Below are 15,160 nucleotides of genomic sequence, written 5' to 3'. Positions count from 1 at the left end.
GGCTGGGAGCAGGGGACGAGGGGGGAGGGGGAGAGCTCCCCGTCTCCAGGAAAGGAAAGCCCTTCTCCCTAAAAAAGAAAAAAGAGCAAACCAGGGTCGTGCACGGTCAAACGACAGGACACAACGTTTGCACCAGGCCGGCTTCCCCTCGATTGAAGAGGCTGTCCCCGGCCCACGGGCATCTTGCCCCACAACCCCACGTGCAGCTCAGTCAGGGTGGCCGGCTTCGGGAGCCTCTGGGCAAATGGATGACCCAAAACGGGAGCCAGAAGGGGGCCTCCAACCAGAAACTCCGACTCCTCCCTGGGCTGCCTGGCTGCAAGGAGCAGCAGACAGCCTCCCCTGCCTCGGTCCAGCAAAAGCCCAGGCGGCAGAGGCAGGTCCGTCCTTTGAATTCCCCAAAGTGAGAGGTCGGGGCCAGGGTGGCTCTGAATACATCTTCTGAGTTTCGCACGAGGTTCGGGAGTTCAGAAGCGCCCAGAGTTCTTGGCAGGGCTGAAGAAGACCCGGAGGAGAGAAGGTGGGAAGGGAGAGGCCCTTGGTGGCTTTGCTAGACACATACTGTACACAAAATCTGATTTAATAATAAATTTTTAAAAATGAATTGAATCCTTGAGCCATGATGCAGGCTAGCGGGCTCATCGGTCCAGCCCTAGGAGGAGCCGCTTCTTGTCCTCCTGGCCACTCTCGTTCTTCAGGTCGGAGAACACCTGTGTGAAGTAGTGGGGGTCGGCGTTGATCTGCAGCATCTTGGAGCTCATGAGGTTGATGACGGAGAGGCAGCGGTCCCAAAAGGCCTCCTTGCAGCTCTCCACCAGGAAGGGCTTGAGGGGGTAGGAGATCTCGTTGCCCATGTAGGAGTAGGAGAGGTACAGGCAGGTCAGCAGGACAGCCTGGAGCTCGTGGTCGGAGCCCACCTCGGAGGAGATGACATCCCGGCAGAGCATGTAGAGGAAGACCACGTTGGCCGGCGTGATGAAGCCCTGGTCCTGCCAGCCCTGCAGGAGCAGCGAGCGGTCCACGCTCCGCAGCCAGAGCACAGGGTCCGTGGGGGACAGGTGCTTCAGGCGGTAGCACCGGCGACAGAGAAACTCACCCAGGCAGCGCAGCAGCTCGCTGGTGGACGCCTGGACGATGACCCGTTTGGGCGTCCCTGCGGAGGGGACGGCGGGGTGCGGGGCCTTCTTGACGGAGGAGGAGACCCCGGTCTGGGAGCCCGAGAGCTGGCTGGCAGGGGCTGCGGGCGGCTGGGTCGGTGGGGGCTGGGCGAACGTGGACAGGTTGGCGCACGACAGCGACTTCTTCAGGTTCTCATTGTTGAGGTGCGTGATGTTGTTCTGGTAGCTGCTGTTGGGCTGCACCTTCTTGGAGTTCTTCTTCTTGGCCGACACGGCCACGATCCTCTTCCAGGGCAGCACGGAGATGATGGAGTGCCGCTTCAGGTTCTTGTCCTTGGCGTTCTTGCTGTTCTGCACGGCCGTGTAGTGGCCCACCGTGGCCGCGCCATCCTCAAACAGCGTGGCCTTCCGGTAGCTGGGGGACAGGGACAGCACCGTGCCCATGGTGCCGCTGCGCGCCGGGCGCGCCCAGCCTGCCGGCCGGAGGGAGGAAGCCGCTCACCGAGCCCGCGGCGGCCAGGGGCAGGCGGGGGCGCTCCGGGGGTCGCGGGCCGCCCCTTCGGATCTGTGTGGAAAACAAGATGGTTCTCAGCACCAGGCGGGGCTCGCGCCGCGCTCCTCCGCCCCGGCCCCGCGCCCGGGGCCTTCCCCGGCCGACACGGCCCCGCCCGCGGCCCCGCGCCGCACCCCGGCCGCTCCACTGCGGCACCGGCACCCGCGCCCGCCGCGGCCCGGATCCGGGCAGAGCGCGGGCCCGGGCGCTGGCGGAGGCGGCTGGGGACTCCGCCTCGACACCGCGCGCGGCCGCGACCCCGGCCCGGCTCCCCGGGGGCGGCGGGCGGCCCGAGGCGCAGGCTCACCGAGCGGCTGGCCCCGGCGCTCCGCTCCCTCCGCAGTGCGCGCCGCGGCTCGGCGCTGCGGCCCCGGCGCTCGGCGGGGCTCGGCGGGGCTCGGCGGGGCTCGCGCTCGGCGGCGGCGGCGGCGGCGGCTCCGGAGCTTCTGTCCAAGGTTCTGCAGGCGCCGCGGCCCCGCCCCCCGCTCGGCCGCCTTCGCCGCCGCCGCGCCCGCGCCCGCCCCGGCGCGCACCTCCGCGGCCTCCCTCTCGGGCGCGCGCGCGGCCCGCGCGCCGGCCGGGCCTGGTCTGGTCCGGGAGCCGGGGCCGCCGCCGTGCTCAGCACGAGCTGCGCGCGGTGCGGGCAGCGACGCGGCCGCGAGCCCCAGGCGCCTCGCTACTCGCCGCGCCCCATCCAGGACCCCGACTCCGGCGGCGGGTATTCGCGGCCCCGCCCCGCCCCGCCCCGCCCCGCCTCGCGGGGCCGCCCCCTCCCGCACTGCTCGCCGCCCGCTCGGCGCCGCCGCGCCAGCAGCAGCGCGGCCGCGTGAGAGTCGCGGGCGCACCGCGCAGCAGAGCTGCGGCGGAGGGGGAAGCTCCGGGCGGGGCGGAGCCGAGGACCGACCCCGCCCGTCGCCCCGCCCAGACACGTGCTGCCTTTGTTCCCGCCGCGGCGCCCGCAGCTGCGGGCCCCGGGGGCGCTCTCGGCCGCGTCCCCGCCCTGGCCGCCTGGGAAGCCATCCACCGAGGCCGGTACCCCGAGCAGCCTCTTTGCGTTGAACGTTCTCGTCCCCGGGGAAGGAAGCTAGGGAGCTCAAGGAGGAAGGTGGGGAGAGCCTTTGCTGAGGCCGCCTGAGTGCCCGGCGCATCCCGAGGCGACTGTCCCATCAGTTTGAGTGCCTTTCCCTCTGGGACCTCCGTTGCCCCACCCCAGGTAAATGCCACGGCCTCCGAAATGCAAGCCAGAGGCGTAGGCAGGTCTGGGACGTTCCACAGAGCGACTGGCCTTCCCACACCACACCTGGGACAGGGCCCTGAAGCTCCTGGCTCGGTCGCTGCCCCAGAGAAGGGCCAGTACTGAGCCCATCACAAATGTGACCTCAGTATTTCCCTTGGCCCTCTTATGTTACAGTACAACTGAAGCAACTGCTTCTCCAACCAGCCTCTGATCTGCTGATTTAAACATTTTTCATGCTAAGCATGTATAATTTGAAGACGCGGTGCCCATGAAATTATTAAATTCTGAGTAAAATTCTGGTTCTAACAAGAACTTTTCCTCTCACAAGGAACAAGAATCCAGATCCTTCACAAAAAAAGGCTATCCTTCATTTGTTATTCTTTTAGTTTGGTTCTGGAGATTGACTCAAATTTGACCACAGACCTAGGAAGCAAGAGACTAAAACCCTATCTTAATCCAAATTACCACCTCTGGACCTGAGGCAGTGGCAATCCAGAGAATACCCCATCCCCTGACTCCCAGGCCACTGCAGCACGCAACCGTGCCAGCTCTGCTACTGCCCTAAGCCGTACAGAAATCTGCTATCGTTCAAACACTGCTACTACCATCAGAAAGCACTAGAATTTGCTGAAGTACTACCCAGAGATTTCTGTCAATAGTGGTTAACTGAAAGCTTTAGGGGCCTTGGTAACCATAGAGTGGAAGATGCATTGCTCTGTACCCAGAAGGCTACTTCTTGTAGAGTCCTTCAGAAACCTCCACAGCAGCCGTCATCATAACTTAGAAGATAAGGGCAGGCCCTTAGCCCGGTGTGCCCCTCCCTCTCAAAGTTCCTCAGCGTACAGCCTCCACCTGCTCTTCAAATGGAGCTGTCCTCTATAGGAAGAAGCTCAAAGAATCAATCTCCTCCAGGTCCGCTGGCCCAATGACTCTTCCTAAGGTAGTTTTGACCCTCAGCCTTTTTTCATCCTGCCCTTAGTGAGGCCCAGCTCGCGAGTTGGCCCATGTCCACATTGGCTTTCCTGTCTCATGGTTCCCTTCAGATTCTGGTGTTGAGCAGGGGTTAAATTCTTTCCACTTCCCAACATATGCTTAGATTTCTAAGCCTGTTATCCACCCCTTAGAACTACCTGGACCCACCCTGTACTTACCTGTACCTACAAATTTCAACTCTAACTATTCCAATTCATGGTGGGCAGTACCAAGCTCCACTTCACCCACCCCATTTCCCAAACCATGGAAGCTCGCATTGGCCTGGGCCTTTTCCAGCACTCTCATGTCCTCTCTTGCCTTTGTCCAGCCAGCCCTCCCCTATTCCCTTCAAAAAGAACTCTTGGCAGAACTACCCCAACCTCCTTGCACTTGTCAAAGGTGAAGTCGTGTGTGCAGCAGAGCATGAATGGGATGGCGCTGCCAGCACACTGGCAGTTGTGACCGAAGAACCCTAGAACCCTGTCCACCCGTGTCGTGCCTGCTCTGCCCGTTTCGAGGCACCACACCACTCCTCTCCCCGCTCAACCCACCAACACCACCCCCCTCAAGCTCCCAGCACTTCTCCAACAGCGAAGCAAGGAAGAGCAACAACGTGCCAAAAATGGCAGAATCAAGGACCCAGGAGGCAGACCCAGCTGAATGAGGCACAGCTGTTTCCTTCCCAATCTTCACCAGGGAAGCGCTCCAGATCCCACCCCCATCAATCAGCCTCTTTATCCTATAGTCTATCTCTAGCTGCCGGAAAGGCCAGCCCGCTTGTTACGTGCGCTGCTGGGCTGGGCTATCCATCCTCTGCATGCCCCCTTCCCATGCCACTCCGAGGAGGGGAGGTCAAGGCCCCAGTCAGCCCGCTCCCAGAAAGGGTTCCAAATAAAGCATGGCTGAGCCCTGGCTCCTGAGGAAGTCATGCTTTGTTCTCTCGGGCATCACAGAGCAGCATCTAGTGGCACTTCTGGGCAGCACAGATTACATAACTCTAGCATGCAGCAGGGCTCCAGAGCCAAGGGCCTCAGCCGCCGCTCCCAACGCCATCGGTATCTCATTAGCACACAAGGAAGCCCTGGCACCGGGAAGCCTGGTACCTGGAAGGGCCCATAAGTGAGGGAGCCAGGCCCAGGTTAGCCCATGGGCCACCACACCCTCTCTGTGACACCTACACGCAGCTTATCGAGGCCTGGGAGGGGAGGCCGTCCTTCAAGGTCTGGAGCAGCGCTGTCCAAAAAAAGCCCATGAGCCATAAATGCAACCCACATAGATAACTAAATATTTTCTAGCAACCATATTTTAAAAAGTTAAAGAGGACTTCCTAGGTAGCGCCATGGTTAAGAATCCACCTGCCAATGCAAGGGACGTGGGTTCGAGCCTCGCTCTGGGAAGATTCCACATGCCGTGGAGCAACTAGGCCCGTGCGCCACAACTGTTGAGCCCATGTGCTGCAACTATTGAAGCCCACGCACCTAGAGCCTGTGCTCCACAACAAGAGAAGCCACTACAATGAGGAGCCTGCGCACAATGAAGAGTAGCCCCCACTCGCAGCAACTAGAGAAAGCCCATGTGCAGCAACGAAGACCCAACACAGCCAATAAATAAATAAAATTAATTTATTTAAAAAAAAAGTTAAAGAAACAGGTGTATTTTAATAGTATATTTTATTTAACCCAATAAATGCTCAAAATATTTCAACATATATAAAAAAGTTGAGCAATTTTTCATTGTTTTTTCACATTCTTCAAAGTCTGGCCTATTTACATTTGCAGGGCACCACAGTTTGAACTAGCCACATTTCAAGGGCTCAACAGCCCCATGGGGCTCGTGGCCACACACTGGACAGCACGGGTCTAAAGGAAGTCAGCAGACCTGCCAAGGGAGCAGAGGAGAGGGCTGCTGCCCCACTGAGCTCCTGGGACTGCCCTCCCCTCCCCTGCTCTGGCTCTGCAGCCCTTGGGAATATTGTTAAAGTCCTTTATTGAAGCACAACTCTTCCTTAAGTAAAACTATACACAAAGACACGATATTGAACGAGAACAGAGAGTGGCTCAGACTGAAGTGGAGCCGGTGGCTAGAGCCCACCTCTCCCTCCCAGTGGCCCCAGAGCCCCACAGGACAGGTCTCTCCCAGGGTCTGAGGGGTAGTATGAAAATCAAAGCTTTTGAACAAGATTCCAAAAAACTAAAACTAAACCACAACTGAATGCCAGGGCTCTCCAGGCACCTGCACTTCCATGACTTCATGTAACCCTCCCACCACAATCACCTGCCAAGGAAGCGGCATCCTTGTCACATAGTGAGGAAACAGGCTGAGAGGATATTACAACCCAAACCCCATGTCCTCACTGGACCATGATGCCTTGGAAAAACAAAGATAACGGAGCCCCATTTCCCATTTCAGACCTCACAGACCAACCTTCTCACCCAAAGCTCTCCACTTGACCCCAGATCTAAAGGTCTCCCATGAAGCAAATGAGACAGCAGAGCTTTGTCCAGTCTAGAGGGCTACACAGAGCTGTCTGGACTTGATCAGAAGCCCTCCAGCTTTCAAGAAAGGACACTTTTTGAAAAAAAAATTGTTTTTATTGGAACTCATCTGAACATCAGATATACCTGGTGTTGGTTAGCAAGAACCGTTTGTACATTTGATATTGATGGTGCCAAAACCAAAACAGTGAATGGACATGATGGGGAAAGACGTTGAGAACAAAAACCTGATTTTGGAGAGGAAAATAAAAGCCAGTCAGATTCAGTGAGGATGCAAAACCTGGTACAACAAAATCCTTTTACAAAATATAAATTTATTACGAAAACCTGGCAGGATAATCTGAGAAAGGGAAAGAAAGATAAAAGGAGGCCAGCAGGAAGGAGGCAGGAGGAGGGGGAGAGGAAAAAAGAGAAGACAGAGAGGAATGAGAGGAAGAAGAAAATATAGGTGAGCACAACAGAGGTGCAGAAGCTTACCTGCCCAAATGGCATTAAAGCCTTGTTGTGTAATCTCATCATAAAACAAAGCATGCTGGAGTACAGTGCTCTACCTCCCATCCGTTCCGTTTCTAAGAGGTAAATAAAAGAAGCTCCCTGGGAGGGGGACATGAGGTTGCTCAGAAACCCAACAACGAAAATTGGGAGAAAAAAAATCCACACCCCACAGTCTCATTTCCAATGTTCACTGTTTAAAAAAGGAGTAAATCCATCTGACAGCAGGAGAGGAGCAGGGTGACTGGGAGAGAAGCTGAAGGATTTCAGACAGCTTGACTCCCCTGGAGGGGGGAAGGAAGAAGGAAGAGAGACATGGGATGGTCTCCTGGTTGAGAGAAGGGGAAAGAGAGGGAGAGAGAAAAGAGCAGAGGAGGGGGGCAATTAAAACACGGATGTCTAATCTAGTTTCCTGTGTTAAAAAGAGCCACATGCACAGCAGGCCCCCTGAGGGCCCACACTGCTCCCCGTGTGGCCACGGTGGACACTAGCTCCTGGCCGTGTCCCCATTCCTTCCCAGGCTGCAGCGGAGCCGTGCAGGTGCTGCTGCTGCTGCGGTGGTGGCGGTGGGACCTTCGGCCAGTCTGCTGGAGCCATTGCTGGGGGAAGGGCGGGTGAACGGGCCGTATGGCGGGGGAAAGGACACCAAACACCTCATTTCAAATAAAAAAGAAAATAGCAGTCTATACACAGTTGTTTGTTTTGGTTCAGTACAAACAGAATAAAAAGTCGTTGCTTTGATGGTCAGGCAAACACCCAATTCTGAAGAGGAGGCGAGATGACACCCAGCGGGTGGGTGAGGAGCCCCAGTGGCTGGTGGAGCGCCTGGCTTGGCGGCCCTCTCCCAGGAGGCAGAGAGCACAGCTTTAGGTAGTGTAAGCCTTTTTCCTTTTATTTAGAATAACCTTTTTTTTATCTTTTTCTTTTTTTTTTAAGCAATTTCCCCACTCCCAAGTTGGGCCAGTAAAGATTACATGAAAACTGGCACACCTATCAGCTGGAATACAGATGCACCAAATGAGGATTTAAAAACTTTCCGAGCGAAAAGTAGAACAGAAAGAAAAAAAGAATCTCCTAGCATTTTCCCCAAAGGTTTCACTCTCCCGCCACACACACTCTCCAAAGGACCGCTACAGATCCAACTCTGCAAGAGAAGACAGAGCAGTGTCAATCGGGGAAGCCGCGAGGCCACCAGGAGGCTTTCAGTCTCGACAGGCAGAAGACAGCGCTGCCCGGGCCCAGGTCCCGGAGCCAGCACTCACCTATGTCAGTTTCTTGGCTTTGTTGTAGAGGGAATCCACTACTTTACTCATGTTCTGAATTGTTTCCAGAGCAGCTTCGTAAGTTTTATCTACTGGGGGTTCATCAAAAATAATCAAGACACCCTCCCCCTGGTCCAAGATCCCTGCAGAAAACAAAAGCAAACCCAGGTAGAAGAAAGGATTAGACACACGAGCATTTGAGAAGCAGCCCACTCCCTAGCTGCCTCACTTTCTCCAGAAAGGAGGCGAAATAGAAGTCATCTTCCTGTTCCATTTGTGCACGTTTATTATACACTCTCATCACAGGCAAAAGAGGGGCAAGGAGCCCAGGGAACCACCAGGTGAAACAATGGAGCATCTTCTTTCAAGATAAACAAGAGCATGGTGCCTCTTCATTTCATCACCTCCACCAGCCCCCTTGCCTTGAAGACTGTTACTCACCATGAAATTTCTTGTCAAGAATCATCTGTGATAATTTCCTTTCCACGTCGGCCTAAAATCAAAGCACATGATTAAAGGGACCAGCATCCACTAGCCAGAGATCACAATGACATGAAAGCCTTGTACGAAAGGGTCTTAGGGTAAATGGATTGAAAATAAAGCAGCAACAATGCAACTGCAGCTCTGAGCCCACGGTCCCCAGTCCCCACAGAGAAGCCTGGGAGCTCTGCAATAAGGCCCAGTGGGTGTAAATGCCAGCCCCTCCCCATGCCCCTTCCCCATCCCCACCCTCGAGACGAGCTCAGGACTCCTTACCTTGGAGAGTTTGATGAGGCTAGATATGTGTTCAATCTAAAAGGAAAGGTAAAAAGACACCAATACTGAAAGTTGTACTTGTGCCTCTAATATTGGGATGAGGGTGGTGCTGTATCTTGAAATTCTGCTAAATGTCTCTACAGGGCCAGATTCTCTGGCCATGCTCAGGGCTCTTGTGCTGGTCCATCCGCCTACCCTGCATCACTACAGACAACGAACACACTCCTGTCCCACACACCCAGAACAGAAAGTGTCTACCACATGCCCAGTGACTACAGAAGCAAGGAGGAGACTGCACTGAAAACAAGCAGAGGCAACCTCATCAGCCTCTACCCCATGGCATCCCTCTCCTCAACTCTCATTTCCTGTCAAGAAAATCCCAAGATCTTGGGGGTCTCCTGCCCTCCAGGCACACCTTGGAAGGGAGTTCCTATTTTGGATGGTTGTGGGAACAGAGGGGGCTACAGTGTAGATGCCTAGCCAGAAAGCCTCTCCCACCAGAGAAGAGCTAGAGTCCCCAGGAGGGTTCTTACCTGTACTCGGGAAAAAGGCTCAATGACTCGGATCAGATTCTGTTCCAGTAAGTTATCATACAACTTGGCCAAGTGTGTGCTGATGATTGGGTCATCCCGGAGCTCTGCCCGGTAATCTGTCAGAGCCTGCCAAAAGAGCCGAGATTGGCAGAGAAAAGGACCTGAAAGGCACGCTACTCGCAGTTTCTTAAGTAGTGTGCTGGCCCTTGTAACTACATGGTTGACTGAAGTTCTGCAGGATTTGGGAATACAAAAGAACAGCCATGACTGAAGGCAGAAGACAAGGAAAAGAAGTAAAGATGGAGCCTAACTAACCCTAGGCACCATCTTCCTGTCCAAAAGCCTCACACTGACAGCTCAAACCATGGAAGCCCCAAAAGCAGCTCAGCTTGAAAGCCAAATTCACTGCAAAAGCAGTTCTCAATATGTATTCCACAGAACAAATACAGCCTTCATGGGGGTGCGGGGGGGATTCTGAGGTTAAATAATGGGAAATGTTCAATTCCACAGCTAGTTCTTAGGGTTTTAAAAGGAACAGCAGCACAGTATAGTTGCAGTTACCAGAAAACAAAGTACCTTTGTAATTTTATTTAGCCCTAGTGTTTCCCAAATATCTGATTACAGACCTTTTTTTTAATCCCACCTAGAAGTGTTCCATCCAAATTTGGGGATAAAATGATCTACACTCTGTTTATTCATGTATATGATTTATTTACCTTTGGTAATGTTCTCAGTATCCCAGCCTCATGCCAGCTGTGCTATAAGGTGTTAAGGGAAGCAAGCAAATCATGCCAAATAAGGAAATGAAACTGGCCAGAAACCTCGCGGAAGATGATGAACCTTGGGGACAGCCAGAAAGCCATATGGTCTAGTTTCTGTCCACACTATTTTCCTTCCTGGATCTACGTTTGTTTTTATTAAGTTGGTCATTATACTCAGACTAAGAGCAGAGAGGCTCAGAAAAGTACAAGTCTCACCCCATTGCTTAAACAAGTTTTTCTCCCTTTCCAAACCTTCACAAACACTGAGTGAAAGGCACAGGAGGCAAAGCCAGCCTAGAACTTCATCCTAAGGAAGTGTCTTTCAGCCCAGATGCACACATCAAAACTTCTCTGCTGTCCACAGAGAAGCAGACATGGCATTTCTGGAGCTGAAGGAACATCTAAGGCCCTGCCGCATGCTGCCTGTACCAGACCCTGACACACGTTAGCTGTGCGGCCCAGGCTTCCTCTTTAAATCCCAGCTTCCCCAAGCATAACATGCAGGTAATAGGTTTATTGTGAAAAATCAAGTGAAAGAAGGGTGACAAAACTTTTTTGAAACTGAAAGGTACTGTATATAAATGAGGTATTACAACTCATCAAGTTTCATTATACAGAAGTGTTTAACTACTTCCTGATTTTGACACTGTACTAAAGTTAAGATGTAACCATTGGGGAAAACTGGGTGAATGGTATATAGGAACACTCTGTACTATCTTTGCAACTTCTTGTGAAACTATAATCATTTCAAGATAAAAAAAAAAATCTGTTAAGTACTTCAATGCCCCTCCCCTCCACCAGTTCCCTACCAACCCAATACCATACTTACCTTTTCAAAATCTGCCAGTGATCTGTTCTTGCTAGCCTGAGCCACACATTTTAATGCTTCTGTCTAAGAATAAAGAGAAAAATAGTTAAAGTGATCTATTCCACACACTCACATCCCAACAAGTCTCATAAGAAACATGTTATGTCCACTCAACTTCTGGCTGCAAGGAAGAACCTGCCCCACCACTGTTCTTCTTCAGAAGCCTGGGAAGAAAAGCTAGAGAAACACCACTGTGTGCCAACCAGTTTCCCTTTGTAAGCTGAAGTGACTTAGAGATATTAGGAAATAGAAAGTTTTCCAAAAAAAAGACTTTGATAAAGCATTCTCCAAAGACAACAAGCTAAAAGGGAAAATGGCCAGAGAAGTGTGATTTCTTTCCCCCTCCTCCAAGACTCCCTAGCCCTATACCCCCAGATGCCTTCCTGCCCTTAGACTTGATCATACCTTGTGCTTTATCAAAACTCATTCTGCTGCGTTTAGTCCAGGGCACTGACCAAGGTTTACTTTCATTAGGTTTGAGGCATCAAAATTCTACATATTATACTAAATGTTAAAACCCTAGAGTGATGAAAGTACATCAAAGGCCTGGTTATAAAAGGTACCTGACCAGCTCTTAAGTCCCTACTCAGCAAGAAATCTACAACATTCATCTTCCTAAGTGCCTAACTCCTGCTTGAAAGCTATCATCAAGGTACAAAGGACCAGAAGGAGCTCCTCTTGTACCAACCTATGTACTTCAACAAGGAAGGTAGTGTCTTATACAGCAGACTTTAAAGTTTGTCTCCAGCATTTGTCCTATAGACAGAAAAATGTCATAATGCGAAGAGCCTGAAACTGAGAGCCAGGCAGGTTACCCAAGTTCCGAGTCTGGCTTCACCATTACTAGTTACCTGACCTTGTTCTGGACACTTGGCCTCTCTTAGCCCATCTTCTCAACTCTAATTCTAGATACGACACTGAGTCTTTCTAATTCTAGATGTGACAGCAACAGTAATAACTAATATCCTTTTGGTCAAAACTAGGAGCTGACCTGAAACTTCTTCTGATGAAAAGCCAATTAGGGCCATTTGTATAGAAGGAAGAAACCATCTATTATGGACATTCTGCCAAAGATACAGTGAGAGAGCCAACATGTCTGCTGTTTAGCAACAACTGAATTGAAACCTGGGAAGATCACTTTTCCTTCACTGGTGATAATCAGGCAAAGTGCAGAGAGCCAACGGCGTGGACACACAAGGCGGCATCTCCACAGAGGCCACACTCCTACCTAGTCGGGCACAAAAAGCATCACAAATAGGGCTACCAGCCATCAAAGGCCTCTTCTTGACCACACCCAAACTCAGGACACGAGTGGGAAGGTACTGATACGAGAAGCACTCTAATGAGTCATCAAAACCTAGTTTCTGTACCAAGCAATCCAACCTCTCAAAAGCACATGTGCGCCAGACCTTACCTGGCTCCACACTCTTGGAGGATCCAAAATTTCATATTCTGCACATTAAATTTTCAAGCCAAGATCATAGTAGATACACTTTCCGGTCAAAGCTAAATGCAACCCACCTCACTGTAAACGCTACAGTTCAATTCTGAGCTCTGTAAGTCCCTCAAACCACCTGATATCCACAAGAGCACCAAACACTGCCTTTTCAGGCTAAGAATGAGCACTGCAGGAAATACACTGAATGAGCTTAATGAAAAGAAGGGGGTAAAAAAAGAATGAGCAGAATGGAGACCTGAAGAGCATGGTCTCACTGAACACCACGTCTGACAACACGCTGCCTCAGAGTGAGCAGAGATCAGAACTGCCGTCGCGGCATCCCCTACCTGCCTCCCCGCATACCGAAGTGCAAGCTTCCCGCTCACCAAAGCCTGGACATCTTCTGGGCTAGAAAAAAAGACATACTTGGTCAATCGCTCCAGGATACTATGCTTCTACATATATGTTTAAGCAAATTTCTTTTTTTCTGAAAAGATTCTGCCCACAGAGGTAATCAGCCCCCATCCCTAAAGGCATAGGCCCCTCACACCACAGAAGCTAGGCTTTCTCCACTCTGGGCTCAGTGCTGAAAAGCAGAGAAACTCAACATTAAAAAGAAAGCCACGCTGGGACTTCCCTGGCAGTTCAGTGGTTAGGACTTGGTGCTTTCACTGCCATGGCCCGAGGTTCAATCCCTCATCAGGAAACTAATATCCCGCAAGGCCTACAGCATGGCCAAGAGAAAAAGAAAAAAAAAGAAAGCCATGCTGAACCTACCAAAAGCAATAGACCCAACAGCCAAAATGAATGATACATAGAAATTAAATCCTAATACAACAGATCTTTTAAAAACATAAGCCCTGTTGAATCCCAAGATCCAAAAAAGAATCCCAGTCAGTGTCTCATTTATCCCCAAAAGAGAACATGGAAAAATTCTGTAGAATTCTTTAGGAAAAGATCCAGCCATCATACTAGCCGTTGCCGCCTTTTTCAAACCTCTCCCTAACCTCTCCTTTAACCACCCCCATTCTGGGTGGCCCAATGGCTGGTGTTGGGCTGCGAGCCATTTCCTGGCCCTCTGTCCTATGCTCAGAACTGCAGGATGAGGAGAACACTCTGAGGGGCTGGGAAAGAGATTTCTAGATCTGTCTCCCCAATTCTGAAAGACTGGCGAGCAAAAGTGCTCTGGATTACCTTCGATCCTCCCATTCCACCTCAACCGGCCGCACAAGGTGGCTACTTGTGCAACTGGCCAACTCCCTGCCCCAGCCATCCGTGCCACGCGCAAGATCTCAGATGAGCGGCCTAAGCGCTCACAGCCCAGCGTGAACGTGCACCTACGTGTTGAGCATGATCTTGCACAGCAACATGTACTTCAGAGCCGTGATGGCCTTGGGGCTGTCAATGGAGTCATAACCCTCAAATGCCTCGTAGAAATATGAATACGCAGTTTTCCAGTCCTTCTCCTCTGCTGCGTGGATAATACCTGGGCATTGAAAAGAAAAGAGTAAGAACTATGTGAAATAACAGAACCACAGAACATCACAGCTGTGAAGGGCCTCAAAAATCTATCCCAACCTCATCTACTTACTGTTGAGGTCAGGAAAGAAGGAAGGACCTGCCCAAAGTCACTGCCATCTAGTGGCAAAGCTCGGTTAGAACCCAGTCTTTGGCCTCCCAGTTCAATGTCATCTTGCCAATGTTAATTCCAAAGGAGTTAAGAGACCCAAATAAAGGGGATCCTAAAAACCACACACAGTAGCGTCTTTTCTCACACTTCGCAGCACCACAGCCATCCTGCTACCCTGCAGAACCACTAGAAAAGGCCATGTTTACCCTCCATGACACTACCATCACAGGCCAGAAAGGTGATACAAACATCCCTCCCTGGTGTGTCCAAATTACTGGTTTTAATAATATCAATCATTTCTTTAAGATAGCTTTTCTAAGCTTGACAGTTTTTATATGTAAGCAGCTTTCATGGGAGAGAAAAAAAAATCCAGCCTCTTACAGCCTCATTTCAGACACTGGTCATTTATAGATGTACTTCTGCCTCGAGGCAGTCAGTACCCGGGTTTCATGTACAGCCAGACCCACGGACTGAACTGTACCCAGACAAGCAGCATTTCCTTAGGCTGACACGCCACACTTCACCTAACCAGCTCTCTACTGTTTAGAAGCTGGGTTGCTCCCAATGAACCCAACTTTGACTGAACCTGCTATTACTTCTAACTTATGCTGTCACTTGGGATGACATGAAAATTAGTTCTTTCTAGCTTGGAAGGCAACTAAGCCCTAAGATTCTGTAAATCAGTTCTAACCCTGCCTCAGCCACATCCACTTGTTTACCACAGAGCTTCCCAACTTTTTCACATCCAGGTACACCAAGGAAGTATTCAGCACACTGGAGTAAAAGGATGAAACTGCTTACACGTGCCCCCAGGGGACCACTGTTTCAGACTGCCTGTCACATACCTGTGTGCCTGGCACGCCAGTTGGGGACTTATGACTTAATAACCACTACTGAGGGACATGTACCACACCTAGTACTTCTACCCTACCCAAAAAGCCTCCCGTTTAGAGGCTGAAGGAATCAGGTCCTTCTCCTACTAATGTTCTTAACTACAGAGACCTGGAGAAAACCCACCCCCTCCCTGTAGCCGGGGAGACCTCCC

At 51.6% G+C, this 15,160-nt stretch overlaps 2 protein-coding genes across 4 annotated transcripts in view; both read right to left on the bottom strand.

The window, feature by feature from the left end:
* Positions 1-573: 573 nt before the first annotated feature.
* Positions 574-2,093, bottom strand: CDK5R1 (cyclin dependent kinase 5 regulatory subunit 1). The gene is made up of 2 exons (XM_057717204.1): positions 1,979-2,093; positions 574-1,683 (listed from the first exon to the last, which is right to left on the bottom strand). The coding sequence occupies exon 2, from the start codon at positions 1,560-1,562 to the stop codon at positions 639-641; it is 924 nt and encodes a 307-aa protein (XP_057573187.1). The 5' UTR covers positions 1,563-1,683; positions 1,979-2,093; the 3' UTR covers positions 574-638.
* A 3,438-nt stretch (positions 2,094-5,531) lies between these two features.
* Positions 5,532-15,160, bottom strand: part of PSMD11 (proteasome 26S subunit, non-ATPase 11) — a 29,797-nt gene continuing 20,168 nt past the window's right edge. For 2 of the 3 annotated variants that reach the window (XM_057714404.1, XM_057714406.1), the window contains 8 exons: positions 13,827-13,971; positions 12,833-12,893; positions 11,009-11,071; positions 9,419-9,544; positions 8,886-8,921; positions 8,571-8,622; positions 8,130-8,272; positions 5,532-8,011 (listed from right to left, as the gene is read on the bottom strand). In XM_057714404.1, the coding sequence (XP_057570387.1) occupies positions 8,130-8,272; positions 8,571-8,622; positions 8,886-8,921; positions 9,419-9,544; positions 11,009-11,071; positions 12,833-12,893; positions 13,827-13,971 (626 nt within the window). In that variant the 3' untranslated portion in view covers positions 5,532-8,011. The remainder of the gene's footprint in view (positions 8,012-8,129; positions 8,273-8,570; positions 8,623-8,885; positions 8,922-9,418; positions 9,545-11,008; positions 11,072-12,832; positions 12,894-13,826; positions 13,972-15,160) is intronic. The other variant, XM_057714405.1, reaches the window with a different exon arrangement.

The sequence above is a fragment of the Hippopotamus amphibius genome, chromosome 17, assembly GCF_030028045.1.
Source record: "Hippopotamus amphibius kiboko isolate mHipAmp2 chromosome 17, mHipAmp2.hap2, whole genome shotgun sequence".
NCBI lineage: Eukaryota > Metazoa > Chordata > Mammalia > Artiodactyla > Hippopotamidae > Hippopotamus > Hippopotamus amphibius.
The sequence above is the reverse complement of the archived record's forward strand: the minus strand, read 5'-3'. Positions and strand labels throughout refer to the sequence as shown.

Excerpts from the sequence above, each read along its gene's own strand:
- CDK5R1 (XM_057717204.1), bottom strand. The coding sequence starts at position 1,562 with ATGGGCACGGTGCTGTCCCTGTCCCCCAGCTACCGGAAGGCCACGCTG.